The sequence below is a fragment of the Rana temporaria genome, chromosome 8 (genome assembly GCF_905171775.1).
Source record: "Rana temporaria chromosome 8, aRanTem1.1, whole genome shotgun sequence".
NCBI lineage: Eukaryota > Metazoa > Chordata > Amphibia > Anura > Ranidae > Rana > Rana temporaria.
Genome location: NC_053496.1, coordinates 51,600,140 through 51,620,297, shown reverse-complemented (window position 1 = coordinate 51,620,297; position 20,158 = coordinate 51,600,140). Strand labels below are relative to the sequence as shown.

Genomic DNA, 20,158 nt, shown 5'->3' with positions numbered 1-20,158 from the left:
CTTTTAACTTCCCCTCAACCACGTCACCCCTAGCCTACAAAGACAGTGAATGGGGATGTACCAATATAGCCTTCGTGGCCACAGCAAGAAATCTCCCCTATCATAACTGAATGGGCCATGCTGCAACTATGTGCAATTCTGGCACAGTGGCGCAGGTTTGTAGGGGTTAAAAGAAGCTTTTGAGGAAGTGAAAATACCTCCTAACCCCCTATCACACATCCTTCGAGGAGGTAACCACAGTGGATCACTCTTTGGAGAGAAAATGGTAGTGTAAATGTATGTAAAAGACAGTGGAGGGCCAGGTACACAGCCTCTTGGATTGACCCTCTTGCCTGCCTTGCCATAGCCGTCTCTTTGCATGGTTTGGAATCCATAGATCCATCATCTGGCCCAACTTGGCCTCTTCATCCACACAACCCTGGAGCGTAAAGAACCAAGGGTTCAGAGCTTGATTGACCCACTACCATATGGTACGCGTGTCCATCTTATCCGGTAAGAGTACCCAAGCCTTTTCTTTGAGAGTATGTCGAAGTGACCACAAGCCTTTGAATAGCCTATTTTTATTATATGCCGTCAATTGCTTCCTGAAGTGGACTTCCCTCTCTTCGTCTCATTGGATTTTGGTGCCTATTGCTTGTGGATTCACCAATCTCATATTCTTTGTGGACTTTATTCACTTATTTTCACAATACATTGTGGTATAATGGTTTAATATCCGTTATTATCCCATCTTTCACTACTTATCATTTTGTGTTATAGTGGTTTATCACCATCTGTTTACACCCACTCATTTTGTTTTTACCACTCTACACTTTTCAGCGTACAGATGATTTCACGCATGTGGTTTTTACTATTTAGCGCAACACCAATATATTTTTAATCCCACTTTAAACTTTGAGTGTTAGCAGCTACAGTATTTTCCCCCTTTTTACTACCACTGCTGATCACCTTTAAAAATGCAGCAAGCATTGTGGAAATTTACATCCTCAAAGCTCACAGGAGAAACACTGAGGTTGTCCAAGTTGGAACTCCTAGCCCAGATATAGTAAAGATTAAAAAGACTAAAAGTGGAGATGTTAGGGTTGTCAGCACATTGGCAAGGGTTTGTAATGCATCACCAAAAAATAATTTGATTATCTATGTGCAATGCAAGGTCTACTCACAGTTATACTGTATGTATACTGCAGGATATGACTAATGGTTATGCAACTGATTCTTCACCGACAAAATGAAGTGTAATGTGATACGTGTTTGAATTTGCTTTGAGTTTCTTGAGCAATAAAAACCTGATTTTTATTTTTTTTATTTAAGAGGATTAAAAGACTAAAGCTGATGATCATTGCTAGGAGGAGGGAGCAGGGTAAGCAGAGCTGAGCTGTGAGGATGTGTTTTAAACCTCAATTATTGAATGCCAAGAATGTGTTAATATGTGAAGGTCTATGACTCGGTCTTAGGTTCATTTTTAGCCACTGAGCCAACACAAGGCAAAATCAGAACTTTCAGCTTAAAGTGGGGCAAAAATTCATAAAAAAAAAACTAACATTAGCAACCACAAATCTTGTAGTTGCTGCATTTTATTAAAAAGGACACGGACCTGTCCAGGGATCCAGCGCCATTCTCGCCCAAGTCAGTAACCCCTTGAGATCCCAGCGCCTGCATCCTGTGGGCAGCCAGCTGGGCTGCTTTCAGCTTCCCAATGTATATTGTACAACCTGTGCTGCACTTTATGAATGGTTTTGCAGTCTTCCATGACCTTACATGTCCCAAAACACTTTTATTCCACTCAGATCACCTTGGGGATCCAAGCAAAATTGGGAGCAGGTACCTGTCAAAACTAGATAGCTGGAGAGGGGGTGGGGATTTCAAGCAAAAAAAAAAACTTTCCCTTTTGGGTGAAGCTCTGATTTAAGTCTCAAAGAAAAAAAAGTTTCCTTTCATAGGTGATCAAGGACAGTGATCCACACAAAATATTCTAGTTCTATTATTTGCTAAACTGATGTACAGTAGGTTGGCAAAGGATGGACATGGAAAGCTTTTATATTAAGAAAACGGTATAGATCCAGTAGAAAGGGTGAATACCAGCTTGGTACAAATGATTGTATCTTTGCAATGAAGGTTGCACCATAACATTGTAATTCAGAAAAGGGATAGCAAGGTACACCGGTAATATGAAAATTTATAAAGTTACTGTATCCACTTGACTAAGGCTGTGGCTAGACTTACCTCTACAACAAGAATATCATCACTGGGGATATCCTCTATCCTTTTACCTGGAGTGCCATCAAGCTTGGTTACCAACTCTACAAGGATTCTTCCTCGATAGGCTACACCTTCACCCTAAACATTTAAAAAAGGATATAAGGCAAGAATCTATCATAGTAAAAAGTAACAAAATGTATGTATATAATATCTCCAAATATATATATATTTATTATTAAAAAATAATATATATATATATATATATATATATATATATATATATATATATATATATATATAGCAGGTAATCGTCGGGTTTTAATTGATGTTCCCTCGCTTGGGAGATTCACCCTTCACAGGGAGGGTTGTCCCTGGGGCAGGAACTAGTGAGGATTTAAAACATTTACAATTGTCACCGGAAAAAGACATGAAGGGAAATCACAGGGATCAGTTCTGGTAAAAACAATTTCGACAGTGCAAGGCCCTGCCAGTGTGGGATTAGGAATGGCTTGTAGAGATAACACAGGATTCTTAGCTTTTCAGCATATTTACTGCGAGCAGAGAAAGCAGCGTTTTATGTTCTCTAGGTTTTGTAATTCTGGATTGGGGCCTGGAGCTTCAAGGTTAACAAGTCTTGGGTGCAAGGGCGGATCCAGAGTCTAGTCTCGGGAGGGGCACTGCCAGAAAAAAGGTGTTGCTTACAGAACTCAATTAGGTGTCCGGTGTGTCCGCTGCAATGTTGCAGTACCGCTAAAAAAATCAATGATCGCCGCCATTACTAGTAAAAAATATTTAAAAATAAATGCCATAAATCTATCCCCAAGCTTGTAGACGATTGTCAGGGACTGCAGACATGGTACAAAAGATGGTCAGAGACTGCAGACGTGGTACAAGGGATGGTCAGAGACTGAAGACATGGTACAAGAGATCAATGCAGTCCCACTTTTGTATATAAATGCGGTCCCACTTTTGTCTATAAATGCGGCCCCACTTTTGTCTATAAATGCGGCCCCACTTTTGTCTATAAATGCGGCCCCACTTTTGTCTATAAATGCGGCCCCACTTTTGTCTATAAATGCGGCCCCACTTTTGTCTATTAATGCGGCCCCACTTTTGTCTATTAATGCGGCCCCACTTTTGTCTATTAATGCGGCCCCACTTTTGTCTATTAATGCGGCCCCACTTTTGTCTATTAATGCGGCCCCACTTTTGTCTATTAATGCGGCCCCACTTTTGTCTATTAATGCGGCCCCACTTTTGTCTATTAATGCGGCCCCACTTTTGTCTATTAATGCAGCCCCACTTTTGTCTATTAATGCAGCCCCACTTTTGTCTATTAATGCAGCTCCACTTTTGTCTATGAATGAAGCCCCACTGTGCATGGCACTCACCATGGCATTGCCTCGATCACACACAGCAGGTATCTCCTCTCCCGATGTGTGTCATGGAACAAACAGGAGCTGTAGGTCTGTGTTCGGCTGGGCAGTGTGCCCTAGCAAGGTCCCCCCCAGACGGGCTTGTGTGATAGACAAAACACTGATTCAATCAGTGTTCCATCTACTATCACACAAGCAGGTCTAGCACAGGCAGCACAGCCGAACACAGACCCAGCTCTCACACACACACACAAGAGATGGCCGGTGTCATACACGCAGGAGAGAGGGGGAGCGCTGCAGTCAGCTACAGCTCAAAGCAGCCTCAGGACAGGCAGCCTACCGGGCTGGGCCAGTCCGGCCCTGGTGATGAGAGAGAGAGAGAGAGAGCGAGAGACTTGGCATCGGCAGCTGCAGGCACCGCAAAGCAGTTTAAAAAAAAAAAAATGCTAAAAAAAAAAACTAACATTTTTATTTTTTTTAAAGCCAATGTGACATGATTGTCTCGGGGGGGGGGGGCAATTGCCCCCCCCCCCCGTGGATCCGCCGTTGCTTGGAACTTTCCATCCTGCACCTGGGTTTTGCTAGAGGCCTTCAGCCTGTGCGAGTACACAAGTGTGCATGGTCGCTATAAGCCAGATTTGATGAGAACTCAGGGTGGTTGCTGCCATTCAGACACAGCCTGTGTTTAGATAGTGGTGTGCTCCAGCCAGGAGGGCTGACTTGCTTGGGAAATGAGACCCCATTTGGGGGGGGGGGGGGGTTCTTGTTCCTAGGACTAGGAAAGCCAGGATGGCTATGCAAGTCCAGAGAAACGCTAAAAGCTGAGGTGACCAACGAGTCCAGGGGGGCTGGAGGAAGTCTAAGTTCCCATTTGAATAGGAGTATGGCCAGCTTAAAGTGTATTTTTGCTTTCTGCAGCCAAAATGGGATAACACCTACTTTAATATTTGTTACATGTCCCATTCATATAACAGATTAACAAAAGATTTAAAAATTGCACCTTAAACTTGCTAGGATGCCCTATTTTAGACCCTCTGAACAAGGAAACAATCCTACTTATGTGCCTTTGTTTATGAGGGGGGCTGGAAATATTTAAAGATTTTAGGCATGCATTGTGAATGGGAACAATCATATAGGAGGAGTTCTCAAATGTGAGTGCGCTTTAATTATAACAGTAAGGGCACTCGAGACGCTCTCCCTAACTTTTTTAATTTTGGCTGTTCTTGAGGGCTTGACTCTCTAATGCTTGGTTTTGTTTTGCTGGTTTCTCCCTTTCTTCTCTTTTAATCTCTTCTCCCTATACGTAATGCACTAATAGTCGCTCAGATTAATGTATTTGCTCCCATTTGGGGTAACATAAATAGGTGTATAACTGGGTACAACTTTGCACGGGGCGGGCACGGTAGGGTGGGGGGGGGCGGGTAGATAAGGGAGGGTTGGTCAGGGCAAGTTAAAGCTTTGTATGTACACAATTCACTGGATGTACTTGTATATCTGGAATGTTTTTTTTTTGTAAGAACATTTGTCTTGACAATTATTGGAAAATAAAGAAAATTAAGATAAAAAATAAATAAAAAAAAATAAGAAGGAAAAAACGGGGGAAAGAAATAAATGCGCTTTAAGGCTCTCATCTATGGTACCCCTATCATGATGTCAAAGTGTTTTTTTTTTCTTCTTGAAGCTGGTTTACAAGTAAACAATTTACAAAGTACCTTTCCAAAGTTGAGATCGTCAAAAGGGTCAGGGAAACCAGTGAATTCTCTTGGACTCCCATACAGGTTCAAATAACAAGGGCCAAAGGTGGGTAAAAACCCAACCTCCTTTTCATTCACTCCTGATTGAATGGAACATAGAATGATTAGCATGAAAAAACACCACTGGAAAACTATAGCACAGGTTGCTCGTATATGAGGTCTATAGAGCATACTAGATGTTTCCAGCTACCTGCAGTGGTCAATTTTCTAGTGCAGGTCTCAATTTCACAGCTTGAGTTCATCCAGAAAACCTTTAAACCTTTCATGATCAGAGGTCATTGTGGCCCAGATCACATTTAGCAGCGTCAAAGTGAATTGGTTAATATGACTTAACCTCCATGACCAATTAGCCTACCTAAGGTTTTTTTTGGTACAATGTGGTCACCCTCAGCTGTTCACCTAGCTGACATGGCAATCATAATGAGGAACCACATGGATCGGTTCCCAACAGTGAGGTCTCAAAGCTAGACGGATATTTGAGCATTAATCTACAGACTGCAGGTAGGAAGGGATTAAAGAAACTTGCTTTCAGGAATAAAACATCAAACATTTAAAAAGGATAATTTTTTGCTCATGGATACAAGAATTTATTCATATAAGAGCAACCTGTATTTTTGTGAAAAGTCCATTTTATTCTGTATTCTTTTTGAGTAAGCCAAGTTACATGTTTCTGCAAAATAGGTACAGAATAAAATAGCCTCAAACAAACTATTTTTCAGAAATCGCAAATAATTAGTATTTTTAATATTTAGCTTTTTTTTTGTTTTCTTCTTCAAGTAATATATATGTCATTCACAAGTGCAATCAAGTTAAATCTGATATTTAAACAACACTAGAGATTTGTCTGTGCCTGTGATGAGTCCCTGATGCACAAGTCACTTTGCATTAAAACATGGAATACATTGCACACGGGCATTAATTTGTTAGCGATAACCAGTAGACACATTAAGGCTAAATGAAGATTTTTGATTGGTTTAATAATGATTTTGATTATGAGATGATTGATGATTTTCCACTAGCTGATTAGATGAATATAAATGATAAATATGATGCGATATTACGGAGTCAAGGTAAATCAACATTTGTTTTATCAATGAATAAATAATTTAACATTTTGCAGATGTCCGGCTTGTAATATGGAAAGTTCTACTGCCTCTGGGGTTTGCCACCTTGCCTACAATGCATCACAAAAAGAAAGGAAAGGGGAAATCTCATAGAAATAAAAAAAAAAGGGGTGCCACCATTCCGGACTTCTTCTGAACATGTAATTTGCCTATCCTCAGTGCCAATAGTCATAGGCATTGGCACAAAACATGTGGCCATTAAGGTCAGAACTCTGATTAGCATACATGTACACAGTGGCTAACAGGACTGAACCTTTCAGATGAACGGGACAAACCATATAAACTGGATATTTGTACTCACTGTAAAAACCTTTTCTACTTGTCCATTGATAAACACAGGAAGTCATTCATCTTTGGGTTATACTGTCACTTGCAGGAAGAGTGAACACTGGTAAACAAAACAAAAATGTATGCTAGCCCAGGATAACCTTCCCTACCATCAGCATACCTTCGTTTTTGTGGCAAAACCGTACCAACAGCATGATCATAAAAACACAAGCTTTAAACCTATGTTCCTCAGGAGACTTCCAACAAAAGCACAGACATGCCAGTACATATCCTTGATGTCCACGGAAGTTAAACAGTCTCCTTGGTGAAGGGAGACGATGACAGACCTGTAGGATTTCATGTCTTCACTTGAATGGAGACATTCAGTGCCCTGGGATTCAAGATGGAGCAGATGCCCCCTTTGGGTTTTAGTACTGTGAAAAGCTTTCAGGGATATCTCTCTTTCCCTTCATTCCTCAAGACTGTACATAATTCCTGAAGTCTCTCCACATTTTATCCTCCAGAGCTTTCACCAATTGTGTTGCCCATCTCTGGACTCATTGGGGTTGCTTTACAAAAACTGGAGTATGCAGACCCTGGTGAAGCTCTGCATAGAAACCAAATCAGCTACCAGTTTATTTGTGGCAAAGCTTTATTGAACAAGCTGAAGTTAGAAGCTGATTTGGCCATCATGCACAACTGCACGAGATTTCGCATCCTCCTGTTTTAGTAAATCAAGCCCATTCTGCCTTAATATCTTTTTGATATGTACTCTTGCCGCCAGTAGCATCCTTGCTATCAGAGTGGATTCAAATAATTTGGTCTTCCCCAAAGGGCATGCGGATCTGATGTCTGTTAACATGGGTTTTAAAAAACAATTTTTTAGTTTCCTCCATATGTGTAATGACAGGAGACGCAAGTAGAAACCTCCAGCAACCCATCACAGCTGTAGATCAAAGCTACAACCATTTTCTCCACAAATGACAAAGTGATCAACTGCAGTAGTAACCAGCTACATTTTAAAATGGACTTTACCTAGACAGTTTGGCAAAGCAAAGACACAGCTAATATGGATGAAGAGCAGAGCTTGCCACGAAGAAAAAAAGCTATGGGGGGGGGTTCCAATCCTTAGTCATCTGGACCCTTAAAGATAGGTGCGTTTTTGCCCACAATCATGGTTCTCCTCTTAAGGGAGACAATGTATTCACAGTGGGGCAGCCTACTTTAGCAAATTCCTCTTTAAACATATGCTAATAAGCACTTGTCAGGGTGTTTCCAGTGTCCATAGAGGAAGACTTTGAACAGCCTGTGCATCAGTAAAGTATTTGTTGTCTTAGGGTTTCTTAGTAAAGTCCTTTAGACTCAGAGTGGTGCACACTGCTTCAAAACAAGCCAAAATTGTGTCTTAATTGAAGCATAATGGCAAAAGACTGACGGCAAAGTTGTCAGAGAATGAAGCGATTTAGAATTAGTCTTATTGACTGTGGGCAGATCAGATAGATAGAGCATCTTCAAGAGAAGGCACAGGAGCACACTTGTAACCTCTGCTGTTAGAGTCAACAAATAACTGGGTGATGTGGAAAACAAAGTCTTGCATGACTATAGTTAAAACCTCAACGGAAAGGGCCAAGGAGCTTGACACATCTGCCAGAGCTAGGGAAGAAGCCAACAATGTGATGGACCCTAGAATCAAAGGGTAACATGATTCCAGACATTGGCCACATAAACGGAGCATGCTGCAAGCACCACCAAAGCAATTAGTGGAGTGTGAGCCCATTGCAGCAGGACTGTTTCACAGGCAACGCAAGGCTCTATCAGCGTATGAAGGCAGAACTCCAAATCCAGGCTGAGAGTGGTTGTGCCAGATAAAAACTACAAGCAAAGAGACCAGATGTAGCAGCAATGTAGAGAAGTGTCTTGATTGACGGAAAAAAAAAAATAGTGGTAGTAAAAATAGGTTCGTTTTTTACAATGCAGAACTGATGAAGACATTCATCCTCCTAGGACACTAGCAAAGAAACCGAGGCATGCTGATCATAGGATGGGCATCCTGGGATGACTTTGTTTGCCAGAGTCCAATTCTCCGGTAAGAAGCAGTATACCCCAAAAGTGAATGACTGTGTCCCAAATGGACGAAGAAAAAAAAAACACAACAAGCATATTTAATGGAAGACCTCAGCAATGGATATTTACCTCATACAGATTTACAAAAATAAATAAAAAATCACTTTACAAAAATAGATCAATGCTTCTCTGCACCCTGAAGACGCCCATACTGCTACAGTAAATTTATAGTAACACATAAATACAGGACTGTGCTCCCGATTTCAACTATTTCTGCACTATGGCCTGCTGCAAATATGACTGTTGTCATGGTAACGTTCATCATTGATCCTTGAATTATAGGGTTAAATAAGCCCACCATATTAGCCGGACATACTGCACTATTTATCTGTTTAACAGAACACCATGGTCGGTAGTATAGATAAAAATATAAATTTTTTATGTTGTGTGTAAATCAATTCTTAGCAAAGCATTTAGAAAAATGTTAGATCAGAACAACCAGTCATTAGTACTAAGAAATTAGTATTTAACAATACAAAGTATGAGCTTGTAAAGCAACATGCAAATTGCACAGGACTGGATCCTTGTAGACCTGTTTGATTTCTTCAAAGAGCTAAATAATTTATATGTGCCTTAAGATCCACTATGAAGAAAATACGGCTTGCATTTGACACCAAATTAAATCCTAGTACACACACACACACACACACACACACACACACACACACACACACACACACGTACACAATGTGATTATCATGCTAGACTCCAGATTGAAAATGGAGAGTTTACTAAACTATGAAAATTCTTGTACGGCAATACAAATTTGGAAGTGATGTCATGTGTTTTAGTGTATTTGTATTGTTTTTTTGTATGAAGTGATCAAATACCACCAAAAGAAAGCTCTATTTGTGTGAAAAATAAAAAAACACGTCAATTTTGTTTGGGTACAACGTTGCATGACCACGCAATGGTCAGTTGATGCAGTGCCGTATCGCAAAAAAATGGCCTGGTCATTATCCTTAAGGGGGGGAAAGCCTTTCCGGTGCTGAAGTGGTTAGATACAATTAAATAAAAATTGTACAATCTGGTATCGTACGAGAAAACATTTTGAGTTTGTCCCTTCTGAAAATTTTAGACGAAAGCTGTGTACCAAAACGATCAGATCATCATACGATTGCTTCTAAAGTTTTTTTTTTTGTACAATTTTCTGATTGTGTGTATAGGCCTTAAGACAGTGTTTCTCAACTCCAGTCCTCAAGGCGCTCCAACAGGTCGCTCCATGGAGTCGCTGGACAGTGGAGCAGGCAAGTGTCTGTTTATTGACTTTTAATAAAAACATTAAAAAAGGCTGGAACTCCACTTAAAGCCATGTTTGGCTTGTTCTTCATACTCATCATTGGAATGAACTTGTTTTTCACTCACTATTTGGACTGATTACACAGTCATACTATTTAAGTCTATTTTCATATATGGAAGGTTTCATCGCACAATGAACTTTATTATGTTTATATGCTAATCTCACTATTCATTTGTGTTGATGTTTTGTTATACATAGCCAGGGCCGCCATCAGGGGGGTACAGCCATTACAATTGTAAGGGGCCCGCCCAGGCCAGAAGAAGGCGGGACGGGTGAAGGGGAGCCAAGCTGTGCTTCACAGAAACTATCTCACAGCGTGTGCTCTCTGTGGCATTGTGTTTAGACATTGAGCTCTTTACTGCCACTTCTGGCTACAATGTGCATGTGAACCCCTATTGTACTGGGATTTTTTGCGTCAGTATCATGTCAGCTTTGTGAAAATGAGCTGGGACCAGGTAGGAAGAAATTAGGGGGTGTGAAGGAAAGGGAGGGGCCAGAGCCTTGTGCACAGGCGCCGCCCCCTCTCTCCAGCCACCCACCTTTATGCATCATAGATAGATGTCTGCATTGCATAGCATGAATCTATCCATGGCCGCTGTAGCCACCCCCTATTTAGGCGCCTGGTCCCTTTACAGATGCCGGGCGCCTGAATTACAGCGGCGGGCATGTATTTTTAATGCCCCCGATTAGAGCCATAGAAAAAAAGGTGATCTACAAGCGCAGAGCATTATGCTCGCAGTTCACCCAGGTGTGTTAGAGCAGTGAATGAATATTCGCTTTTCTAACACTGAACTGCCTCTCTCCGCCAATCGGGAAGCGCGGATGTTTTACCAGTCACCTGATTGGCTAAAACGACAGGCGCTGTGATTGGACACCTATCAGGAGGAGGAGGGGAGATGCATGGGAGGACACAGCTCGCTGCCGTCACCCGCTGCTCCACCGAGATAGGGCAAGTGTCGGGCAGACAGTGAGCAAGCGGGGGGGGGGGCACAGTGGCTGCGTTTCATTTTTTATTTCATACATGCAAGCCATGTTTTCTTCGCAGTGGTGCCCATTCATAAATATTACTACATGGGAAATGATATATTAATGCCAATAGCAAACCAGATATTAGTTTAGTTTCTAGCAGGAACTAGAAAAATAACAGGAATCTGATTGGACAACATTTATAGCACCTTTTGGCTGTGCTAAGGCAAATACAGATTTTGTATTTTCCTGATCAAAGTAAGGACTACAACAATCCAGTCTGTTTTATGTATTTTACAGAAATATGAAGGAAACACAAGCAGGTGAAGAAGCAGGATTTTTGCGGGTCCCATTGCCAAAACTGTTTTCCATGTACAAGAAAGGGAAATGAGCATAGCAAATGAATGAATGGCAACCAATCCCTTAATAGTTTGACTGCTTTAAACCAATTTAAGATGAAATCTTATTGGTTGCCATGGATAACTGCTCATCACTGCTCTTATGAATAAACTCTTTGTTTCTCTACAGACTCATCTACAGTTTGGGCAGTGGGGTATGAAATCAAAATCACACCACAATATACACCTTCCAGTGCTGAAGACCCAAATGTCATCGTGTCACTTTCTATATTGCAAAAAGAAAACCATTAAACATTTTATGATTTACAGTAACTGCAATAAACCATAATAACCTTTTTAATATCTTATAACGAATTAAATGACGCATTGAAAAATATTAACCTAAAGTAATATTAAAGGCAAGTTTTTACAAAAAAAAAAATATATATATTTACCTGCCCTGTGCAGTGGTTTTGATCAGAGCATCCCCAGATCCATCTCTTCTCGGGTCCCCCGCTGGTGCTCCTGGCCCCTCCTTCCAGCCAAATGCCTCTAGAGAAAAAGGCTTGCTATTGGGGTCACCAGAGCAGGCTTGCTCACAAGCCACTGCTCTGTGTCCATTCAACACACACAGCCGTGGCTTGGCCCCTCTCTCTGGCTCAATGGCTGTGTTTGACAGCAGTGGGAGTCAATGGCTCTCGTCGCCGTCTCAGCCAACGAGGGACAGTCCCTGGAGAGCCGAGGCTCTTGTGCACATCACTGGATCGTGATGGGGCTCAGATAAGTATTAGAGGCAGAAAAAAAAAAAAGTGAATATCCAGGGCGCTCCAAGCATTTGAATCCTGACAGATAAAGTCTGTGTTGGAGAGGGTAGCAAATCTTCACACACTTTAGGCAGCACTCAGGGAGACAAACAATCTCTAATGGAAACAGAAAAACAAACAAGGCGCCTCTAAGTGCAGAAGTATAAAACTTTTAATATCCCCTAGAGGGTTAAAAACACTTACAAGATAGTGGATAAAACAGGCATGTAGCAGGTAAGTGCATCCAGGAGATGTTCCAGTGGCAGGGCAATCCCAGTCTGTGATGGTAAAGCTTCCAGGGAAGTCCACAAGATAACAGCCGACTTGTGCTGTGAATATTCAGAGGACACAATAAAGCTGGAGCCTGGGGATGATGTCAGAGGAAGCGAGACAGAAACCAGCATGGAACACAAACCGGAAGTGGACAGGAAGTGTGTCATAGAGGCGGGACGTGTTTCGGAATAGGCTCATTGGTTCCTTCTTCAGCCAGTGACCAGCCATGTTTGTGTTGCATGCTGGTTTCTGTCTCGCTTCCTCTGACGTCATCCCCAGGCTTTAGCAATATGGTGTCCCCTGAACATTCACAGCACAAGTCGGCTGTTATCTCGTGGACTTCCCTGGAAGCTTTACTATCACAGACTGGGACTGCCCTGCCACTGGAACATTTCCTGGACACACTTACCTGCTACATGCCTGTTTTATCCACTATCTTTTAAGTGTTTTTAACCCTCTAGGGGATCTTACAAGTTTTATACTTCTGCACTTAGAGGCGCCTGGTTTGTTTTTCGGTAAGTATTAGAGGGCTGCTGCACAAAAGTTTTTTTTACCTTCATGCATTCTATTCTAAAAAAAAAAAAACTTGAGCCTTTAAAACCACTTTAGGGAATCAAAAAGTAATGTCATATTGCCCATCATCAACTTATAAAAACGTAATGGTCTATATAAAAATGATTCCACATACAAAAATAGTAAGTAAAGCAAAAATAAAAGCACATCCTACACCTCGATCACATTCTGGCACAAAGCAGTGACAAAGAAAAAAAAAAAAAACACATAAAACAGCATCTTTCCCACTTTATCATTAAAAATATGCAACCAGTCATGACATATTACAAAAGAATCTGTCAAAAAATGATGATCAAGCTAGTTCAAGGGCACGGATTTTAAACCCTTTGATTGTCAATTTTTTTTTATCAGGGGACTAGAAGAAGAGTTGGTAAAAAGCAGCTTCTGTCATTGACTTGTCTTTGAAGGGTTTTTTTTTTGTTTTGTTTTGTGGCAGATGCCTTTAATATTGAACATCAAAACCAGCAATGCTATTGACAAATGTTAAACTATTTAGAGCTCAACAGGTCTAGGACTTAACAGGCCCCCTCCCCATAATCTGTTCTCTAGAATGGTTGAACAGATTACCCAAGAGAAGATCTGATGAAACCAAGCTTTTGGTGCATCCGGAAGCTTAGGCAGGGAAGTGCTAAGGCTTGGTTCTCTTTATATTCTTATATTACATAATGTGATTATATGCAGAAGAGTTCTACCAAAGCGGTGAGTAAAGGGAGGGTAGAGGTTCGTGAAAAAGGTAAAGAGGTCACTCTGTGTAGAAGGAAGAAGTCATAACCCATAACCCACATAATTGATCTCACCTTCCATTTCACCACCAGAAGCAGCAATCTTAGACAAGCTCAAAGAAGTTGTTCCAATGGCATCATTCTTGGAGAGTCTGTCCCTACACAAAGCATTTGATAAACCCGTACAATTCATTAATCAAATTACATTAGTGTATTATTCCTAAATTGCAAGTGTAATAACCCTGTGTATGAGTACCTTGACAAAATCTGATCAGCGAAAACCATACAATTGAATTGTTATTCATGGCTGCATAACATAATGGCATATTCAATAAACGTGTAGACAGCAATGGCAATATATATATTGCAGTACATTACAGTAATCAAATGTCAGTGTAAATTAAATAGCGATTTATTGCTTTAGGCTTTTACTCTTACTGAATAAGCCCACCAGTCACAGGTTTACTCATTTTAAAAATCGTGTAAAGCTGCCAATTACTTACCAGTCAAAAACTGTTAGCTTTATATTCTCACATATAGATGGGAACTGAAAAAGTAAAAACACATTTTGTCATTGTATATATATTTACAGACATGTATATATTGTATATTTACGTCTATATACAGACAGAAAAAAATTTGTATGTGCCCTTCTACAAATAAATTAATTCGAAATAAAAATATGGAACCCACAATTTTCTCTGAAATAACTTGAAAATTACAAAATAGTCATCCACGGTTTGTTCCATATTTAATAAAATTAGACTTTACTTTTGATTCAACTAAATATCTTAAAATAATAAAACAAAATACAATGGCATTGAAAAAAATCCTGGTACCCGTAACCTTTATTTTGTTGTACATGCTTTCAGTCACTGCAAACCAGCGATTTCTCAGTGAAACTTATGCATCTGCCAAAAAGTAATTTGGGCCACTCTTCTAAAGCAGTTGCTCCAGCAATCTCAGGTTTGAGGGATGATTTTTCTCCAGATTGCAACCCTTACAATAGATGTTCTTCAGGTTTCAGATTTGAGATCACAGAGGGCCAATTTAGAATAGCCCAATGTTTTGTTCTTAGCTATTCTTGGGTGTCATTAGCTGTGCGTTTGGATCATTAGCCTGTGGAGGAGCCATGACCTGTGACAGACAGATTTCTGACAATGGGCAGTACATGTCACACTCAAATTTCTTGATGATCTTGAGATTTTTTTTTTGTCTCCTACACAAATTTAAGGCATCTTTTGCTGGATCCAGCAAACCTGCACTGCCTAAGCTTTATGCAAAGCTGCAGTACTGCGTTAGCTGCGCCATTCACAGAAAGGTGGCCAGAAACCGCTCTCGTGAGGCACGCAAGAATCGCACACCACCAAGGTTCAGGCCTGCGGGCACATCTTTAAGAGCACCTCCCAAACCAATGTAAGGAAATCTGCTCAGATGACTTGTCAATAAACTGTTAAGAATGAAAAAAAAAATAAAAAAAATGGAGCTTCTTCCATGTTTCACAGCCACTATGGCATTTGAACGCTTGCCTTTGAAGCTCAATTATTTTCTATTTATCCAACAGACTTTCTCCATGAAACATTATGCCTTGCCAATATGCATTTTAACAATTTCAAAATGCCAATATGGCCATTTGTGTTTTTCTTTCAACAGTGAATCTTCCTTGGAGCGCACCAGTCACTCAAAAAGCTAGGAATGATGAGATCAGACAGTAATGTACCTTCATCATGGAATCCAGCTTAAATCTCTTTGGAAGTTTTCCTTGGCTCTTTGCCTACCATTAACGTTATACTTCTGTTCAATTTGGGGTTTATTTTCTTCCTACGACCACATCCAGGGAGGTTGGCTACACACCCACAGGTCTTATACTTAATATTTGCAACTGTGTTGACAGGAATTTCAAGCTGTTCGGAGCCTGTCTATCTTCAACATGCAGGCCTATAATTTTCTTTCCGATCTCCTCAGACAAATCTCTCAATTTGCTTTCTCTGGTCCATGATCAGTGTGGTGCACACACGATACAAAACAGCATAAAAACTACATTTCTCAATTTAAATAGGCTGATTAAAAGATAGAAGACATTTTTCTAGGGGTACCAACAAATATCTACAGGTCATTTTTGAATTTCTTTGTAAAATATGAAATAATTTATCATCGTTTGTCACCTTTCATTTGCTTTACTCTGACATACCAAAGGCATTCAGGTTTACACAAGACAATGTATTTTATTTATTTTTCAATTCAGGAGGAATGAAACATTATTTCAATGAATTGTACAGGCACCAACAATTTTGTTTATGCCATGGTCTCCAACCTTTATCTGAAGATTGACAGCTTGGTTCCACTCTGGATTTGCATTCTTTTCTATTGTTTTAGTAATGACCTTAAAAAAAAAAAATACGAAGTATAGACAGGGATCACACAAAAACAAAAGTAACATATGGTTCGATATTGTGATGGAAATACCTTTTTGCCAGCAAATGCCACTTCTACAAATGGGTCAACTAGATTTTTCTTGTCCGAGTCTCCTCCAAACAGTTCCTTAACCGATTGTGCAAAAGCATCATCCACTATAAAAAGACACAGGACATAGTGATCATTTATCTTTACTTCAACATTCATAAATATCCATCTATTAAAATTCATTTTCAAACATAGCTTTTATTGGTGTGACACAGTAATGGCTACCTATATTAGCTGAACATTGTATCTCCTGAGGCCCTGAAGTCAGGGGCTGATCCATGCCTTCTACTTTTCACTTCCAAGCTGTATGCTCACATTACAATCTATAACAAATAAAGCAGCATTGCTCAACAATCCTTTTTATTCTGTTTTGTTCTTGAGTAGACCTACAAGTATTCAACACTTCAGATTCATTTCTGAAGAAATCAATATCTGCATGAGACCACTTTGGTTTATTTAGGAGTCTGATTGTTACAAATTCATAAATTATCAGCATTTGCAAGTGTTATTCCCCTTTCACCCCTGATAGCCCAACAAAACATGGTGGAATACTGGGCCAGGATACACGTCTGGTTTTCTGTAGACCCAAAGCATGGTTAGTTTAAATCGTCTATGTACATATAAAAAGATCTTGGCACCTTGACCAAGCCAAGAAAAACAAGGAGACCTGATGTAGTTTTGTAGGTAGTGCTCAAATCAATGACATTGTGTTGCTATATGGATTGGATTCTTTATACATGTAGGTCTACTTTTGAGATGTTCTTGCTGTGGCAATTTGTAATGATACATGGTGCAGAGTTAACCCAACCCCAACCTAAATGATGTCAAGTGCAACGTTAAACCACCCTGACCAAAGGAACAGGTTCATTATGTAGAAATAGCTCCATACTCTGTGGAATATCCTCAGCTCTGTAGATTTTCAGGAGGAAGGTGACCCATCTAAGTGCTGCTCCAGGAGGAAGGAGGAGATTACTTTCTACATCATCAGCTTCATTTTCCTTGTCTCTCTTTTCCACCTGAAAATAAGCAAGCATTACATGCTATGGCCATGTCATTTGAAACAAGTGAAGCTTGTCAATATGCATCAATGGTATTTAGGTAAACTGTCAATAAAGGCATACCAGCAGACAAAATGGCTATTCTGGACAACATACTGTGCATAGGCCAATTAATATTCCTATACATGCATGTGCTCATGCATATCTGTGTGCATGTGCATATGTGTTACTCACATTGGCACCAAGCAGGCCATTTAAACCGAGCCTGTGCTAGGTTTCAGTGCCGTCTTGTCTACAGCGTTCCTGTGCATACCTGCAACCTGTTACTCTGCATTCAGCTATGGTTTCTGGCTTGGCTTAACTACTCCTTAACTCTACACTGACCCAGTCTTGCCTTTGATCTTGCTTCTGCCTTTGTCCCTTGCTGCTGCTTTGTTACCAACTCAGCCTGTAACCTTATTTCACTACTGCCTATGTATCTGGTCTGCCCGACTCTGCCTCTGTCCCCATCACTGCTGGACTGCCTGCTGCGAGTTTCTGTCTATATTCCTCTGCTCACCACCTGTCTGCTTCCAAACTGTACCTGTCTGCTGTTGCATGCTCACTGGCATCCATCCGGCATTCCTGCTGGTTTCAGAGAGTCCATCCAGCCCTGATGCTAGCATGAACAACTCGTGCCACTCTGTACTCCTGTGCCTCCTGTCTGCCATCAGGTGCCTCTGAGTCAGAGGGATAAGAGGCCTTCCTCAGCGTGTCAGGCTCTTCACCCAGGTACATGACAAAAACACTGCAACTGCTCAAATGAAAATAGTTCCTGAATCTGAGCCCTATGTGATCCTCTGTAGCATAATCCAGAGGGCACCCCACAGGCAAGGCAGAGATGGAGGGCAGAAGGGGAGCCTGCTGTGGACGCAGTTGCGCCATCTGGAGAGGAGGGGCTGCGAGCCAGTCAGTGCCATGCTCTCCAGCTGCCTGAATGATGGGTGCGATGCTGCCCTCACTCTGGTAATTAAAATTGGAGTCCAGTGCAGGGGTCATAATTGCTGCTGGAGGGGGGGATACTGCTCTTTCCTCCCTCCAATAGCAGTGTAAAGTGTGCCAGAGAGAAGGCAGGGCAATGCCTGTACTGAAGACATAGGCACCTTTCTCAGGAAAGGCACCTGAAGGAGAATGAGGACAGATTGCCCTTCTTCCCACCTCCCCTTGTCATGTACATATCACATGATTGGGACAAGGGAAGAAGATACAGCTTTCTTCATTCCCGAGTTTTTGCCTGTCTTACACTGAACTGTAAGTGCATAGAGGGTGGGGGGGGAACAAGTTAGCCCCAGAGCTCCCCTCTCATAACCACCCTACATCCTGGGTTAATTTACACTTGTGGTTAGGGAGCAGTAAAACGGGCAGTTGAGCTGTCATTTTTATTGCCTTCCAACCACCCTCCCTTAGGCTCATACAGACTGGGGGCTGAGAACCGTCCTTCATGTTAAGCCTGTTTTTGTTGCGTTTGCATCCACCTCAGAGTTGTGTACATGCATCCTAAAGAAGTGGATGCAGAGGCAGCAGCCTTTTTTTTTCCAGTGACACGACAGATGCAGGGACATTTTTTCATTTCATTGACACAACTGATGCAAGGGCAGCTTTTCCTTTCAGTGTCGCCATGGACCTTTATCCTTCCAATGACATCACTAACTGATACATTTTTTCTTCCGGTGACTTTGTGACCCTGGGCACTGGATGTCCCGCAACTGCCCAGAGTCCCTTAGATTGCAGTTCCAGTTTGACCAATTTAGGTTGGATTCTTCTTGGTTGCATTACAGCAAATAACTAAACCATCCTCAGTTGCATAGGGTAAATGTTTTCATTCATATACAATTGTGTACATCACAGCAGAACTCACAGGTGGCTCGTCACCGGTGCCAATAACAAACATGCTGACTTTGAGATATCCCTTAGCCCCGGCATTCTGGTCGTCAGGATCCTGGAGCAGGACCCACTTCCTCATGACTGCATGACCTATTGGGAGAAAAAAAAAATATAATATAATATAATTATATATATATATATACATATACACACACACACACACACACACATATATACACACACACACACATATATAATGTGTGAAACTGAAAATATATTTCATATTCTAGGTTCTTCAAATTAGCCACATTTTGCTTTGATTACTGCTTGGCACACTCTTGGCATTCTCTTGATGAGCTTCAAGAGGTAGTCACCTGGCGCAGCACCCCATCACTCTCCTTCTTGGTCAAATAGCCCTTACACAGCCTGGAGGTGGGTTTGGAGTCATTGTCCTGTTGAAAAATAAATGATTGGTCCAACTAAACGCAAACCGGATGGAATAGCATGCCGCTGCAAGATGCTGTGGTAGCCATGCTGGTTCAGTATGCCTTCAATTTTGAATAAATCCCCAACAGTGTCACCAGCAAAGCACCCCCACACCATCACACCTCCTCCTCCATGCTTCACGGTGGGAACCAGGCATGTAGAGTCCATCCGTTCACCTTTTCTGCGTCGCACAAAGACACAGGGGTTGGAACCAAAGATCTCAAGTTTGGACTCATCAGACCAAAGCACAGATTTCCACTGGTCTAATGTCCATTCCTTGTGTTCTTTAGCCCAAACAAGTCTCTTCTGCTTGTTGCCTTTCTTTAGCAGTGGTTTCCTAGCAGGTATTCTACCATGAAGGCCTGATTCACACAGTCTCCTCTTAACAGTTCTAGAGATGTGTCTGCTGCAAAAGGTGGCTACTTTGAAGAACCTAACTGCCAAACTAACTGCCAAACTAACTGGCACACTGAATAAGGAACATTTCCAGGTATATTAGACAGAAATATATGGACCTGTTACCAGAAAC

General features: G+C 41.2%; 1 protein-coding gene across 6 annotated transcripts in view; it reads right to left on the bottom strand.

The window, feature by feature from the left end:
- The window catches only part of MYOF (myoferlin), a 517,119-nt gene that overhangs the window by 405,539 nt on the left and 91,422 nt on the right, over positions 1–20,158 (bottom strand). For 3 of the 6 annotated variants that reach the window (XM_040361778.1, XM_040361777.1, XM_040361781.1), the window contains exons 11-19: positions 19,178–19,293; positions 17,172–17,298; positions 16,286–16,389; positions 16,134–16,202; positions 14,323–14,366; positions 13,895–13,977; positions 11,696–11,734; positions 5,288–5,409; positions 2,224–2,337 (exon numbers count right to left, since the gene is read on the bottom strand). The exons of 1 other annotated variant lie outside the window; for it this stretch is intronic. In XM_040361778.1, coding sequence (XP_040217712.1) covers positions 2,224–2,337; positions 5,288–5,409; positions 11,696–11,734; positions 13,895–13,977; positions 14,323–14,366; positions 16,134–16,202; positions 16,286–16,389; positions 17,172–17,298; positions 19,178–19,293 — 818 coding nt within the window. The remainder of the gene's footprint in view (positions 1–2,223; positions 2,338–5,287; positions 5,410–11,695; positions 11,735–13,894; positions 13,978–14,322; positions 14,367–16,133; positions 16,203–16,285; positions 16,390–17,171; positions 17,299–19,177; positions 19,294–20,158) is intronic. 2 more of the 6 variants (XM_040361779.1, XM_040361784.1) reach the window with 1 other exon arrangement.